General features: G+C 30.5%; 2 protein-coding genes across 3 annotated transcripts in view; both read left to right on the top strand.

The window, feature by feature from the left end:
- LOC125832462 (probable 2-oxoglutarate-dependent dioxygenase AOP1) overlaps positions 1-12,689 on the top strand; it is a 78,460-nt gene extending 65,771 nt beyond the window's left edge. The window contains exons 1-3 of one of the 2 annotated variants that reach the window (XM_049511616.1): positions 11,214-11,587; positions 11,673-11,994; positions 12,383-12,689. In XM_049511616.1, coding sequence (XP_049367573.1) covers positions 11,214-11,587; positions 11,673-11,994; positions 12,383-12,631 — 945 coding nt within the window. In that variant the 3' untranslated portion in view covers positions 12,632-12,689. Of the gene's footprint in view, positions 1-11,213; positions 11,588-11,672; positions 11,995-12,382 lie in introns of those variants that run through there. The other variant, XM_049511624.1, reaches the window with a different exon arrangement.
- LOC125832431 (probable 2-oxoglutarate-dependent dioxygenase AOP1) lies at positions 1,624-3,903 on the top strand. The gene is made up of 3 exons (XM_049511586.1): positions 1,624-2,015; positions 2,261-2,582; positions 3,655-3,903. The coding sequence occupies exons 1-3, from the start codon at positions 1,642-1,644 to the stop codon at positions 3,901-3,903; spliced, it is 945 nt and encodes a 314-aa protein (XP_049367543.1). The 5' UTR covers positions 1,624-1,641.
- Positions 12,690-15,871: the final 3,182 nt, after the last annotated feature.

The raw sequence follows: 15,871 nt of genomic DNA, 5'->3' as shown, positions 1-15,871 counted from the left end.
AATCTATTTGATTATTTCAAATTCTTAGTTTTGAGCCTATAAGTTGAATTTGTTTTTCTTACGAAAATGAACATAAAAATAAAGTATTCATGTCAAATTGCTTTAATAATTTCTTATTCCAACCACAATACATAAAAACTCGATCTAAACATCAATTAATATACCTCCTTAAGGACCCAATGTCATAATTCTTCAAATGACAACAACAATATACAGTCAGATGCATCTCATTAGTTTGCACAATTCATTAGCCTAGCTAATAGGCTATATTGATTGATTTAAACTTAAGGGTTTAATAGTTGGCTAAAATTTAAGTATTGGGCCTCAAAAATAGTAAAATTAAAGAATTAAGTTAATTAAAATTTATCAAAATACTTATATTTATTTAGAAATAATTATAAAATTTATGTATATATAACTTCTCGGTTCGGTTCGGTTTGGTTATTTTTGCGGTTAATTTTTGGTAAAATCAAAATCAAACCAAATAGGATAGATTTTTCAAAATTTAAAATCAAACCTAACCAAATCAAATCAAATATCAATTTTTTTAATCGATTTGATTCGAATTGCTATTCGATTTGATTTTATAACCATGAACAACCTTAATTTTTTCATAGGACTTCTTACGAAAATATACAACTCAAAAGAATAATTTTCATTTGCGGTGACAAATCAGTTTTTGCACGAATTATCCCAATTTTGAATATTTATAATTTATGTCCATGCTTTTCAAAAGCTTATTTTAAAAATAAAAAATAAAAACTCTCTATATATTTAAATGGTATCACAAAAATAAAGATGAGAGAGAAATTATTTTGAATGGTCCTTTTTGCTATACTAGTCCTCTACTTCCTTTAAAGCGTAGAGGTATGTTTGTTTGTGTTTGCACACCAAATATTTGGTACAAGTCAGAATCAAGTTTTTAATAGAATGGTTCATTTATAAATGTTTCTAAAAGTAGTACATTGTTAATAACGATGTACATTAAAAATTAAAAAAAAATATCCATAAATGGAAGAGATTTTGTGAGATAATTGAATTTTTTTAATACTAGAAATAATTCTGAGGAAAGCTAAAACATAATTAATTGGTAAAAAGTACATTAACGTCAGTACACATATATGCCACTTTATTCAACATACTTACTATATTACTTATATCTTAGAGAGCTGATAAATACATTCATTCACTTGTTTACTTTCACAAATAATTTTATCTTTTTAAATTTCATTCTTTAAAAGTGAACAATTGGCTTCTTCAACAATTGAATAATGTGTTGCCAGTATAGATATATCATAAGATAAAAAAGAGATGATACATAATTTGAAATCAGAGTAAAGAATCAATTAGAAAAATCTAATTTTAAGAATATTATTAAATAAACATATTTCTTTAGCTTATTCAATCTTTTGATATCCTTACAGGCCCACCTAAGAATAGGGTTGGACGTTTAAGCCGTTCGAATTGAATATGAAAAATTTTGATTACAATTTATCAAATTAAAATTTAAATAAGTTTGGATACCTTTATACACCACATTTAAGCATTGTCTTATTCCAATTTCTTTAAATAGGTTTAGGTAGATGCATGGAATTAAGCATAACAATCATACAACAAAAATCTCTTATCCAAGAAATAAATATGGATTCTAAAAACATCAAACTTCCAAAAATAGACTTTTCTCATGAAGACTTAAAGCCACACACACTTGTATGGAACCAAGTGAAAAGCCAAGTCCACAAAGCACTAGTAGAATATGGTTGTTTTGAAGCTTCCTTTGATAAATTTCCAATACATCTTAGAAAATCCATTTTTGAATCCTCACAAGAGCTTTTTGATCTCCCTTCACAAACCAAACTTAAAAGCATTAGAACCAAACCCTTCAATGGCTATGTTGGATTCTGCCACCCTTCAATTCCACTATATGAAAGCATGGGCATTGATGATGCTAACATCCCACATAAAGCTGAAAAATTCACTCAAATTCTATGGCCTCAAGGAAATACTTCTTTTTGGTAAAACATTAATCTTCTCCATTTATTCTTACTCCCCCGTTTGAAAAAGAATGACCTAGCTACTTTCATATTTAGTCTGTTTAAAAAACGAATGACCATTTCCTTTTTTAGTAACATTTTAATTTCAATTTTTCATGTAGCATGTTTCATGCCACAATATTAAAGGGCATTTTTGTACATTTGACATAACTTAAATTTAAACCACAAAGTTGAAAAGTCTTTTTAATTTTTATGTGTATTGGCAGTAAAACTGTTCAGTCATACTCAGAGCAACTATCAGAGTTAGACCAAACGATAAGGAGAATGATTTTGGAGAGTTTAGGGGTGGAAAATTACATGGATGAGCATATGAATTCGACTAATTACCTTCTTCGATTGATGAAGTATAAAACACCTCAAAGCAGCGAGAATGAGATGGGACTAAGTTCTCACAGAGACAAGAGCAATATTACCATATTATACCAAAATCAAGTGAATGGTCTTCAAGTTTTGACCAAACATGGACAGTGGATCAATGTTGATCCTACACCAGACACATTTATTGTCTTAATTGGAGACTCACTACATGTAAGCTCTTCCAACTCATTAAAATAAAAATTGTTGTAAAACTAGAAATTTGATCGAGGATATTCAAGATTTAATATATAATAATTTTTTACCAATATATATGCAGTATAATTCTCTATATACACCTTATAATTTGCTTCGACATTAAATATAAAATAAATAAATTATGATATGCACTTACTTTTTAATTACTTATGACAACTAACATGTCTTATTCTTTAGGTTACTGATAGGGGTGTTCACGGGTCGGTTTGGATTAGTTATTGGTCAAAATCAAACCAAACCAAATATAATATACAATTATCGGTTTGGTGGTTATTGGTTTCAGTTTGGTTTGGTTCGGTTATTAACCATACACAAAAATAGAAGAAACAATTCATTCAAAATGTGAAAAAAGTGACAACAATCCATTCAAAACGAAAAATAGTTAGAATGACTTAAATTACTGAACTTTCGATCACTAAATTTACTATCAATAAAACTTTAAAATTCACTCTATTGGCCTAGAAGGAAGAGACAATAACATTTTCAGTCCCACAAAGAATTGTCATAGACACTCATATGCATGAAATCAATAAGATAAATACTTTCATCTTGGGCATTTTTGCTTTCAGTAAGTAACTTTTAAAGAAATTTTAATGAAAATATATGTAAGATCTTTAAATTGTTTATAAAAACAATATATTAAGTATGTATATTAATAAAATATATGTATATAATTCATCAATTCGGTTATTTCTTCAGTTTTTTCGAATAAAACCATAACCAAACCAAATACTATCGGTTTTCAAAAATCTAAAACCAAACCAAACCAAACCCAAATAAAATCGGTTTTATTTTATCGATTTGATTTGATTTTTCTGTTTGGATCTGCTTTTATCCAAACCGTGAACACCCTAGCTAGTTACTGATATCATTTATTATGAATGATTATCTATAACTATTATTTTAGATGACTTGACTTGTGATTTTTTTTATATTGTCAGTGTATAGAAGTTTAAATGTTCTTAGCTTTCTATCTTTCAAATTTTTAGGTTTTTTTTAATATATGAAGGATTGTTTTTGTATGTAGGCATTGACAAATGGTCGAATCCATGCACCATTTCATAGAGTGATGGTGAAAGGAAACGAAGCAAGGTACTCAATTGGTTTGTTTACAATACCTAAAGCTGGATACATGATAAAGGCACCAAAAGAGCTAGTAGATGAAGAACACCCTTTACTTTATAAGCCCTTTACTCATCTTGAATTCATTACTTTCAGCTATACTGAAGAAGGCATGAAATGTGAATCTGCTTTGAAGACCTATTGTGGTGTCTGAATTTAATTTAATTGATTAACTTACTAATAGAATAAATATGTATACTCCTTGTGAGTATATACTTGTATTTATGTACTACAATACTGCTATGGTGAAATAATACTAATTAATTTGTCCACGCTTTGCATGATAGCGAAATATCGAAATCAACTTTATTACTTATAGTAAATATATAAATTACATCAACATTACAAGCTTTAGTTTCGATATATTTTTACACTCCTATCATGTGTTTTTGTATTTTCCTCGAATAAGTAGTTTTTTCCCAAAATAGAACTTATTTGATTTAAAATAATAATAATAATAATATATATATATTCCAGGCTTCCAGCCGAGTAATTGACCCTTATGTCGCTTGTTTGTATAATGATCCCAAAATAGAACTTATTTGATTTTAATGTATCTAAGGAATTTGATTTTTGTAAGCTCTAATTTAGTTTTTAATGTTTACTGTGAGAAGCAAAATGAATAATTTAGTGTTAACTTTTAAGAATTGCCTATGAAAATATTTCTGAGTTGTTTGTTGTTTTCATACGAATAATCTATTTAATTCTTAGTTTATAATTGAATTGCAATGTTAGCTTGACATTTGTATGAGTCTAATCTTTTGATTAAATTTCGATTGTAAAAGATTGTTTTCTTGGCTCATCTATATGTATTAAAGAGTATGTCAAATTTCTTGATCGTTGAGTCAAACTGATTTATCATTGGAATTTACAACAATATTTGAGCAACGAATTTGTAATATATTGTTCTTTATGATTACTGAAATAAAATTATTAGTTATCAAAATAATATATTTTATCTTAAAAATTGAGGAAGTAAAGTATCATAATATTTCATGTTGTGGTGATTATTGTTTGATTTTTTTCCCTTATCCATTTTTGCCTAAAGATCTTCTCTAACCCATTCAAAAAGCACATGTTTATTTGAATATGATCAGTAGTGTTTTCTCTGTCATTTATATGATATTGAAGATTTACATCTACATAAATATCTAAAATTATTTTGAATCGTTAATTTCAAAACTTTCCATTTTCTTTTCTTAATACCTAAGTCTATACCTAATTAAATGATGTTACGTCAATTGAAATGATAGAAGTAATAATTTTGGATAGTCCTTTTTTCCTATATTAGTCCTCTACTTCCTTTTAAGCGTAGAGGTCTATTTTGCTTTGCACATCAAAATTCAAATATTTGATATAAGTCATGATCAATTTTTTCATACAATCATGTTCTATGGTAAAGTGGTGATCACTACGAGAAATATGAATTATTGTGGCGATCTTTTGTGGCGACTGTCATAGTTGCTACAAAAGTAGAGATTTTTGTGGGGAACTAATAGAGTTGCTTCAAAAGGCGCTAGTTTTAGGGGCAACCGGTTTAGTCGCTATATAAAATAACGTATTAGTGGAGACTTTTCTGAAGTCGCCGCTAATATACACGAATTTTTTAACATAAAATATTGCTGAAATAAATATTAGTGCGACTAAGAAAATGTCACGACCCGAGTCTACACCCTGGACGTGGTCGGCACTCAAGAATCATTGTTGGTCCCAAGCGAACCCTCATCATGTCACGACCCGAGTCTACACCCTGGACGTGGTCGGCACTCAAGAACCATTGCTGGTCCCAAGCGAACCCTCATCATGGTTGACTGCAAGCGGAAGACTAACTTAAGCATGCAAAAGCTTAAAACTGAAATAAAATTCAATAAACTTAAATAGAAAGCTTTAACTCAAAAGAAAACTCCGAATAAACTAAATTATTCAATTCGCCATAAAATAGGCAACTTAAGTCTTTAAAATATTTAATAAAGTAAATGAATAATACAAACTTCTCAACTATACTGACTATCTATGAAGCCTCTAACTGATAAAGATGGAAGTCGAAACAAGACCCACGACATCCTAACAACTGATATAACTGAAAGGTAAATGAAATTCTCCGGAAGAAAGGAGGCTCACCATAGCTAACTCGAACTCCCGGATGTATCAACGAATCTCCTGTTGATGATCCTGAATACCTGTGTCTACATCATGAGAAGATGCATGAAGGCCAAATGGCTCAGTACGTGGAATGTACGAGCATGTAAGGGGAATTCCAAAACATAACATAAGCTTGAACTTGATAAAAAGGAAACATACTTACCTCTTTTCAAACTCACTCAACTCAACTCAACTTAAGAATAAGATACTCAACTCAAGGATTAGATACTCAACTTCAAAGATATGATACTCGACTCAATGAAGCACAAATCAACTCAAGATACTCAACTTAAGGTACTCAACTAGAAATACTCAACATAACTGGACTCATTTCAATATAAAGCAGTTTAAAGACATGTGCAATATAAGGAAACGTTGTTTAAAACATGGTTTTTCAACTCTGTGTATTTATAAATACAATGATAACTCTGTATGTATGCAACAATACAATATGAACTCTGAGATGTATGTAAAAATACAAAATAAACTGATGTATATAAAATACAATAACTTATGTGGGAGTTTCTCTAACCGACAACCATCACATAAGAGTTATTGTGATGATACAACGATCTTCCTCACGCTGCCAGCGCATCCTATACCCGGCCAAAGGAATAGGACTTGAACTACTAAGTGGATCCACTAGTCTATTGTGTATTTATAAATACAATGGCCGGGTATAGTTTATGGGGGTTGTGAGTTGTCTGAACTCTCCCCCATATCGGTGCTCAATACTACTCCCAAAAATATACTAGCTCTTATGTTTTAAAAAACATACTTCTTTTGTGATTTGAGATTAGTGCTCAAAACTTAGCTCAAAGGCTATCTTGGAAATCTCAGTTTCCCTTCTTGCTTCATTTAGAATGCGATTACTCTTTTCTGAAAACTAGCCCGAAAGCTCTTTGAAAATCTCAGTTTCCATTCTTATTTAAATGTGGAAACATTTATAAACTCTTTGGGAATACTTAGTCCCCATATACTTTTGAAGAAAAGGATTTCAAACTTTACTCTTTACTTTTTTTACTGAACTCAAAGCTTTAAGTCTTAAAACAAAGTTTAAACATTTGTAAAAGACTTCCTAAGATATGGTTCATGCCGAATTATGGTAATGAACGACTCAATGCAAGGTTTTTAATAACCATAGATAGAACTCAATACTTGGAACTCAAGAACTTCAATGATACTACTCATCTCAAGATTTTTCGACTTATAGTGTTCATGCGGAATTATGGGCATGAAACAACTCGACTCGATGGTCTACATAACTATATGGAACTCATGTATAGGACTCTTCTTATTCTCTGACTTACTTCCTCAAAACTTAGTTCAAATTGATATACGATAAAGACACCAAAAGAGCTGATAGATGAAGACCATCCTTTACTCTTTAAGCCACATAATCATTTTGAGTTCCTTAATTTTAGCTACACCGAAAAAGACTTGCAATGTGAATCTGCTTTGAAGACCTATTGTGGTGTCTGAATTCAATTTACTTTCATTATGTTTACTAGTGTAAAAATAAATATGTATGCTCCTTGTGACTTGTGAGTATATGCTTCTGTTTTATGTACTAGTTTGAGTGACACTATGTAACAATACCATTTAATTTATCCGCCTTTTGCGTTATTGCTAAATATTGTAATGTTGGTTATAATATATTTTTTGATGTATTATTCTCAAAATACTTTTATGGATATGAATATTAAATAAATCTACAATACAAATTTCTTTATAATTTTAATAGGTAGATGTCAACATCATTATATTACTCCTTTAAACCAAATTTAAATTCATGTGTGTTTAAATATTTGTCGAGTTTTGACCGATATCAGCCTTATTACTATTTCATGTAAAGTTTCTATTACATACGTATAGTAAATATATAAAGTAAATCAACATTACAAGTTTTAGTTTCAATATATTTTAACACTCCTAATGTGTATTTTTTGTATTTAATTTCCTCGAATAAGTATTTCTTTCTCAAAATGAAAAGACATATATTTATCAAAAGATTAGACTCATAAAAAAATTCTCTTTTATGAGTTTGTTCTCATACAAATAGTCTGTTTGATTCATATTTTATAATAGAGCTAGTAGACTTGATCGCGCTTCGTGTAGTTAAGAAAGATCTTATTAGATTTATAAACTAATCTTTTACTATTTCCAAAAATTTAAAATAATTTAGTAGTCTTCAAATCCAAATAATTTAATTTTGTTTAACCTTTCATCACCTAAAACTTAGTTGTTAGAAAATAAAGTTCATCCAAAAAAATAAAAGAGAATTCCCTTAAATTTTAAACATCATTATTTGTGTTTTGGTGTAGTGACATTTTTTGTTGTTTAATTAAAAAGATCATATCTTAAAAAGAAAAGTAACCTACACATAATCATGATATAGTAATTATGGTTTTCAATAGGTTCATTAAATTTCTGTGGTAGTACATTTTATAATTTTGAGAAAGTTGTATAAATATTTATTAGTTACAAATGCTTAGAGGTTTTACCTATTTCAAGTTCTTACATAATTCAAATTTGTTCTTATATAACTTTAAAAAATAGTTTTCCTAAGGAAGTTACCATATTTACAATAGAAATATAAACGTTAAAAATTTACAGTTTAACAGAAAGTACGCATAATTTTTTTCTATTTGTAAGTAAACTAACGTACACATATTTGTTAGCCTCCTATGAAAGCTTAACAGTAATATTTGAGACTTTATTCTTGCAATAAGATGTAAGAGGAGAAATGAAAAAAAAATTATTCAAGAATAAATCAAAACTAATTGATGGCAACAAATTAATAAAAAAATGACAATTTATATATTTCATCGTCAGTTAATTAAAATTTAAAAACACTTCTTAAAGCTAAAATAATCTGCAAATTACTCATAGATCAGCAAAAACAAAAACAAAAAGAATGAAGAATTTGAAGTTAGCTATAAGATTATATATGTTGAATTTTCTGAAGATACAACAATGATATGTTGATTTTTTTGAGGATACAATAATAATGTTGAATTTTGTGGAGATATAATAATGATAACGAGACCCTTCTTTGTGTTTTTATTTATCAGACTCTGGAGCCAAAAGGGTAAAAAAAAATTGTCAAAACTTTCAAAAGGGCAAAAAAATTGATTTTAGAACCAAAAGGCAACTTTTTAACGCCCAAAGTAACGTGGCCGAAATCAGGGCAATGTCAGCAAGGCGCAACCGCCATGTGTCATACAAGACTCTGACCACCTGTGCCTTGTAAGACGCATGGGAATGTGCGCCTTCCATTTAATTTTTAAAAAACTTTTTTTTCATTCTGATTAAATTTTTAAAAAAAATATTTCATGTAGTAGTTGAATCTTTTATTTATGGTAGAATTCTTGTGTTATTGAAGATTTATAAATATCTCGTTGTCAATTATGTTTCTAATTTAAAGATACATAAATTCCAAAAATGTGTTTAGAGAAACAACAAAAATACAATAATCAGTGGAGCTGGGTAAAAGTTTGTGCATTTAGGTATGGTAAAACTAAAAATTACGAAGTTAAAGTAATTGTATGTATATATCCAGTGGAGCTGAGGTAAATAAAAAGGAAATAATATGAAGTGATTAAAGAAAATAAAATTAGTGGAGCTGGGTAGTAAAAAAAATAAACAGTATGAAGGAATTCAATAAAATAAAATGAAGTGAAGCTTGGGTAAATAAAAAGTAAATGATATGAATTGATTAAATAAAATAAAATTAAATTAAATAAGTGGAGTTGGGTAGTATAATTTTATAATGTTAATATAACATCCCAAATTTAATATATAACATCCCTCAATACAACATAGTAAGAGAATTTAAAAAAATTTACAAGAAAAATACCATAAAAATGTTCAATCGAATGAAATAATTTATTTTTTTAAAGAAAAATTAAGGGGAAGTCGCGCACTCTCATGCGCCTTACAAGGCGCAAGCTGTCAGCGCCTTGTAAGACGCAAGATGGCTGCGCCTTGTAAGGCGCATGGAAGTGACCGTCTTGTTAATTTTAATCTGATTTGGACGCCATTAATTTGGCGTTGTAATGTTGCCCTTTTGATTCTAAAATCAATTTTGTTGCCCTTTTGGCGCATGACTCTGATTTATCATACCTCCTCTAACACTAGACGACAACTCATGATGACCACATACTCGTTTTTGTTTAGCACCATCCAGGAACGAATTCATTATTGTCTTCTTCTAGTTTAGTATATTCATGGTATATATAAATTTGTATGTAAAAATTCATTAAAATTATAATAAATAATGAAAGTGAACTCATAATTTGAAAATATGTAAAATTCAATAAAATTATAATAAACAATGAAAGTGAACTCATAACTTGAAAATATGATAAATTAGTGCTAAATCACTAAACATTAAATATGTAAAATTTAAATAATGATTTCACCTTAATATCTAAATATCATGATATATATAGCATTTGCTTTAACCCCACACACACAAAAAAAAAAAATGAATCTTCAAAAGCACAACCTGAAAAAATATCAAAAGTTAGTACTAAAAACTTTAATTACTAAATTCATAAAATTTTAATTTTAATTTCACCTATATCTCTTCATGTTATATATCACTTGCTTTCGCTATAATTTAAAAAGAAAAAAAAAACTCAAAACTCCATAAGCATAACCCAAAAAATATCACTTTGCTTAACTGATAAATCTTTAATAATATAAAAACACCCACTCACTATTATTTTCAATTTGTATGGGAAGTATTGAAATTTTCTTTATCTATTGTGAATCATAAAGAGTCATTCCAATTTATAATTATGATAATCAATAAAAACATCATTAAGATGGAAATCGTTTAGTATTAACAGATAATGAAAAATTTTAAAAAGCATACAAATAAAGCTAACAAAGAAAAACCAACATAAAAAACTGACCTTAATAGATTGGGAGGGATAATAACTCTATAAATCATATAAACCCCAATAAAAACTCCAGTAAAAACAACCCAAATCCTTTCTTTTAATTTTTGAGAATTCATTTTCTTTACCATTAAATATTTTCTTCCACAATCCACAAAATTCAAACCAAAATTTCAAAAATATTGAATTTTCGATTTTGCCTACGTACCTAAGAAAGCTTAATTTGTTTAGCAACAATGCTGCCTACTTATCGTTGAATTACTAAGCAATTTGCATTAAAGATTTGTTATTTTTGTTATCACATGGGAAAAGTACTTACCTTCACTTGTTTCAAAGTCTTTATAAATAGATTCAATTGCATGCATAGAATTAAGCATAATAAATTTATAACAAAAATCTATACTTCCTAGAAAAAATGGGGTCCAAAAATATGAAGCTTCCAAAAATAAACTTTTCTCATGAAGATTTAAAGCCAGACACACTTGAATGGAATCAAGTGAAAAGCCAAGTCTACAAAGCACTAGTAGAATATGGTTGTTTTGAAGCTTTCTTTGATAAAATTCCAATAAACCTTCAAAAATCTATTTTTGAAGTCTCACAAGAGTTTTTTGATCTCCCTATACAAACCAAACTTAAAAACATTTCAACCAAACCCTTCTCTGGCTATGTGGGACAATACCATTCTTCAATTCCACTATATGAAAGCATGGGCATTATTGATTCTAACATTCCTCATAAAGCCGAAAAATACACTCAACTTTTATGGCCTCAAGGAAATCCTTCTTTTTGGTAAATATTAATCTTTCTCCATTATTTTTTTTTATAACATGCATAATATTATTGTAATTTTTTTCATTTTTATATGTGTTGGCAGTAAAACTATCCAGTCATATTTAGAGCAACTATCAAAGTTAGACCAGACAATAAGAAGAATGATTGTGGAGAGCTTAGGTGTTGAAAAGTACATGAATGAGCATATGAATTCGACCAACTATAGTCTTCGATTGATGAAGTATAAAGAACCTCAAAGCGATGAGACTAAAATAGGACTACATGCTCACACAGATAAGAACATTGTTACTATACTATACCAAAATCAGGTGAAAGGTCTTGAAATTTTGACCAAAGATGGACAGTGGATTAATGTTGATCCTACACCTGACACTTTCACTGTCATGATTGGAGACTCTCTACACGTAAGCTCTTCCAACATTAACAATTCATGTAACTCTACTTTTATTTTCTTAATTGTAAAAAAAAAAATGGTTGAATTGAACATCTGATATATAGTGTAGTGAAACTTATAATTTTTCCAAATAAAAGATGTTCAACTGATCATCCTTTAGTCTTTGTGTTCCCGCCACTGAATATAAAAATAAATAAATTATAATATCAACTTACTTTTACCAATTAAGATAGTTAATGTGTCTTATGTTTTAGGTTACTATCCCTTTTTTTGGCCGATTATATCTATAGCTATTATTTTAGATGATTTAGTTTGTGAATATATTCTTTTGTATTTGCAAGTATAAAGTTCAAACATAATTAGCTTTTTTGAATATGAAGGATTATTGTTGTATGTAGGCATGGACAAATGGTCGGATGCATGCAACATTTCATAGAGTGATGATGAGAGGAAACGAAGCAAGGTATTCAATTGGTTTGTTTTCAAAACCTAAAGATGGATACATAATAAAGGCACCAAAAGAGTTGGTAGATGAAGATCATCCTTTACTCTTTAAGCCCTTTGATTTTCATGAATTCCTTGCTTTCGGCTACACTAAAGAAGACATGAAATGTGATTTTTCTTTGAAGGCCTATTGTGGAGTCTGAATTTAATTAACTTGATTATATTTACTAGTAGACTAAATAAATATGCTCCTTGTGAGTATATGCTTGTGTTTTATGTACTAGCTAGTCTGAGAAATGATCCTAGTTAATTTATCCGTACTTTACGCGATCAATAAATATTCTTATGTTGATTATAATATAATTTTTTATGCATCATAAACGAAATACTTTTTAAGATTTGAATATTATATAAATCTACACTACAATTTTTTTGTAATTTTAATAGGTAGATATCAACGTCATTCTTCTTTTAACTCAAATATAAATTCATGTGTGTTTAAATATTTGTCGACTTTTGACCCACTCTTAAATCAAATCAAAACCCACACTTTCTCACTTTTACAACACGCCATATATAACTAAAAAAATTATTGAAATTCCTCGTAAGGTGAGAACATATAGTAATCTACACATCACTTTATCTCAAATTTTATTTTTTATCGCTTGTTATTGAACTTTTGGTAAAAGTTTTGAGTTTTTTTTTAAGAATTATAATATAATATTCATTATAAGAGATCGGAGAAAAAATCAAGCAAATTACTATATTTCAAAAATATTAGTACACGGTTACAAATATAGAAAAATAAAAAGAATAATAAGGCTAACTTGCTACTTAACCTCATAAATATATGAATGTATTCACCAAATCGTTATCGTACGTGATAGTTGTGCAATTTGTTTTCTTTTCAAGATGATTATTTAAAATAATGTTCATGTATCTAAGGAATTTGATTTCTTTTACGCTCTAATTTAGTTTTTCATGTTTAATATGAGGATCAGAATGAGTAATTTAATGTTAAACTTTTAAGAATTGCCTATGAAAATACTTACAATTACATTTAGAAAATTTTAAGAAAAATATTTTTTTTTAGACTGATGAAATGATATATTGCTCACTTTAACGAGATTCAAATTCATTACGATAGAATCTTCCTTGGTCCACATTGTTAATGGTCTGTTTAATCCTTACTCTATAATTGAATTGCAATGTTAGTTGATATTTGTATGAGCCTCTTATTTTGATTAAATTTTCGATGGTAAAACATTGTTGATTTTTTTTTTTAACGGCATCCAATGATCATTGATATGAAAGAGTTACATTTTGAAGTTTGACATACCAAACTCAATACAAGATCTTGGGGTAGAAATAGAGCTAGATAAACTCTACAAGTTAACACCAAAAAAAGGGAGTCTAAGCTAGCTATTACTCTACTAACTTGACTCCTTGACAAAGAGGATTTAGGGGGTTCATTGTTATGAACACCAACTCAACTGAAGTTGCACATACCCCTAGTCGAGTCAGCAGCCAGGTCAATATTCCTCAAGTAACAGAAAGCGTGAGACGCAGCACAAGAGTGAGAAAGCAACCAATAAAGTTAACGGATTTCGTTTGGCATCCAAATAATGGAACGTGTGAAGTGTGAAACAAGAAATTAGGAGAGTTGGCACTACATATAAATACCCAGTAGCATAAGCATTGGAGTAGAAAAGTTTTATGTGAAAGTTCTGTATCCCCTCACCCCATTCTTCTATCGTTCTTATCTCCTTCTTGTAGCTTTTAATTTCCCTGCAATTCATTATCAGTCATATTTCCCTTTGTATTTGACAGTTAGCAATACAATTAATACTTGGTGTCATTAAGTACATTCTATTGGTGCTTTCATTACTCGATCTCCATGACTGGGTTTTCGAGTTTCGGTGTTCCTGCTGTTGTTTCTTCATCCTCGTCGGTGGTTCCATCTAAAGAGATCTCTGAGTTGTCGGCCTCGGTTGCAGATCTCATTAAGGCCTTTGTTGGGCAACAGAAATTGCTATTGGATCTGATGTCTCAGGTGGCTAATACTTCACACTCCCAAGCAGTTGATGCGGCGGCCCCCGATCGGCACCCCGCTCGTCCCCTCCATGCGGCATAAACCGGCTTCTGTTGAGATGTCTCGTTTCCATGGTGATAATCCCAAGAGCTGGGTCTTTCAGGCAGAAAGGTATTTCGATTTTTATAATATTTCTGAGGATCATAAACTATCCTTCGCTTCATTCTATTTGGATGGCGAGGCCCGTGAATGGTATCGTTGGTTATTCCGGAACAAGCAATTGAGTGATTGGACTAATTTTGCTTTGAAAGTGACAAGTAGATTTCTTAAACGTACCTTGCTTCCTGCGGAGGGACGTTTGTCCAAACTCCAGCAGACTTCCACCGTTGCCGATTGTCAGGCTCGATTTGAGTCTATTGCTGATGAGACTAATGATGTCCCTGAGTCATGGTTGGTTGCGGTGTTCACCTCTAGCCTCCGAGCAGATATTCAAACTGCAGTTCTGGTCCATAAACCCAAAACATTGGATAAGGCTTTTGAATTAGCCCATTCTAATGAACAACGCCTCTTGTTGGAGCGGGGTGGGCCTCTTAAACCAGCCTTCACAAATTCCCCTCCTCTCTTGCCAACCCCTAATTTTCATCCACAAAATGTTATCTGCAATCGCCTTCCAATTAAACGCCTCTCCCCGGCTGAGATCCTGCAACGCCGTGAAAAATGATTATGCTTCCGTTGTGAGGAAAAGTACTCTGTTGGTCATAAATATAAAGCTCCACCGCAGTTGTTGTTGCTTGAATACGAAACAGAGATGCCAGAACCTCTCCCTGATTCTTCCATAACTGATGAAATGTTGGCTGAGGAGCTTCAAAACCTTGAGGTCATGCATTCGTCCAGTCTTTCTTACCACGCTATGGCCGGGGGTGACACAATTTCTGCTCTCCGTTTTACTGGTTATATTCAGGGCTCATCGGTGAATGTCATGCTCGATAACGGCAGCACACACAACTTTATTCAAACTCATGTGGCTAATTTCCTTCACCTGACCATAGAGACCATTCCTCCGTTCTCAGTTATGGTCGGCAGTGGGCAACGTCTACCATGTAATGGAATTGTCCGACAAGTTCCATTAATGATTCAAGGGTGTCTTCTCACTATGGACTTCTTTGTCCTGCCGATACATGGTTCAGATATTGCCTTAGGGGTTTCGTGGCTAGCTACTTTGGGTCGTATTGTTACTGATTATGTCAGCGGATATTTGAATTTGAGTTAAATAGGCAAAAATTCAATTGGAGAGGTGAGTCCTCTATTGATATCCAACAGGTCCAGCTTCAATGTTTACGACGCTTATGTGCTACTGATGCTATTGTCACCTACTATCATTTGCAATTAGTTGGGGCTACACCTTCAAAAT

This window comes from Solanum verrucosum, unplaced genomic scaffold, assembly GCF_900185275.1.
Source record: "Solanum verrucosum unplaced genomic scaffold, falcon-dt-bn FXZP01000102.1, whole genome shotgun sequence".
NCBI lineage: Eukaryota > Viridiplantae > Streptophyta > Magnoliopsida > Solanales > Solanaceae > Solanum > Solanum verrucosum.
The sequence above is the reverse complement of the archived record's forward strand: the minus strand, read 5'-3'. Positions and strand labels throughout refer to the sequence as shown.

Coding starts and splice junctions, on each gene's coding strand:
- LOC125832431 (XM_049511586.1), top strand. CDS start 1,642: ATGGATTCTAAAAACATCAAACTTCCAAAAATAGACTTTTCTCATGAA. Junction 2,016..2,260: donor CAAGGAAATACTTCTTTTTG/GTAAAACATTAA, acceptor GTGTATTGGCAG/TAAAACTGTTCAGTCATACT. Junction 2,583..3,654: donor TAATTGGAGACTCACTACAT/GTAAGCTCTTCC, acceptor TTTTGTATGTAG/GCATTGACAAATGGTCGAAT.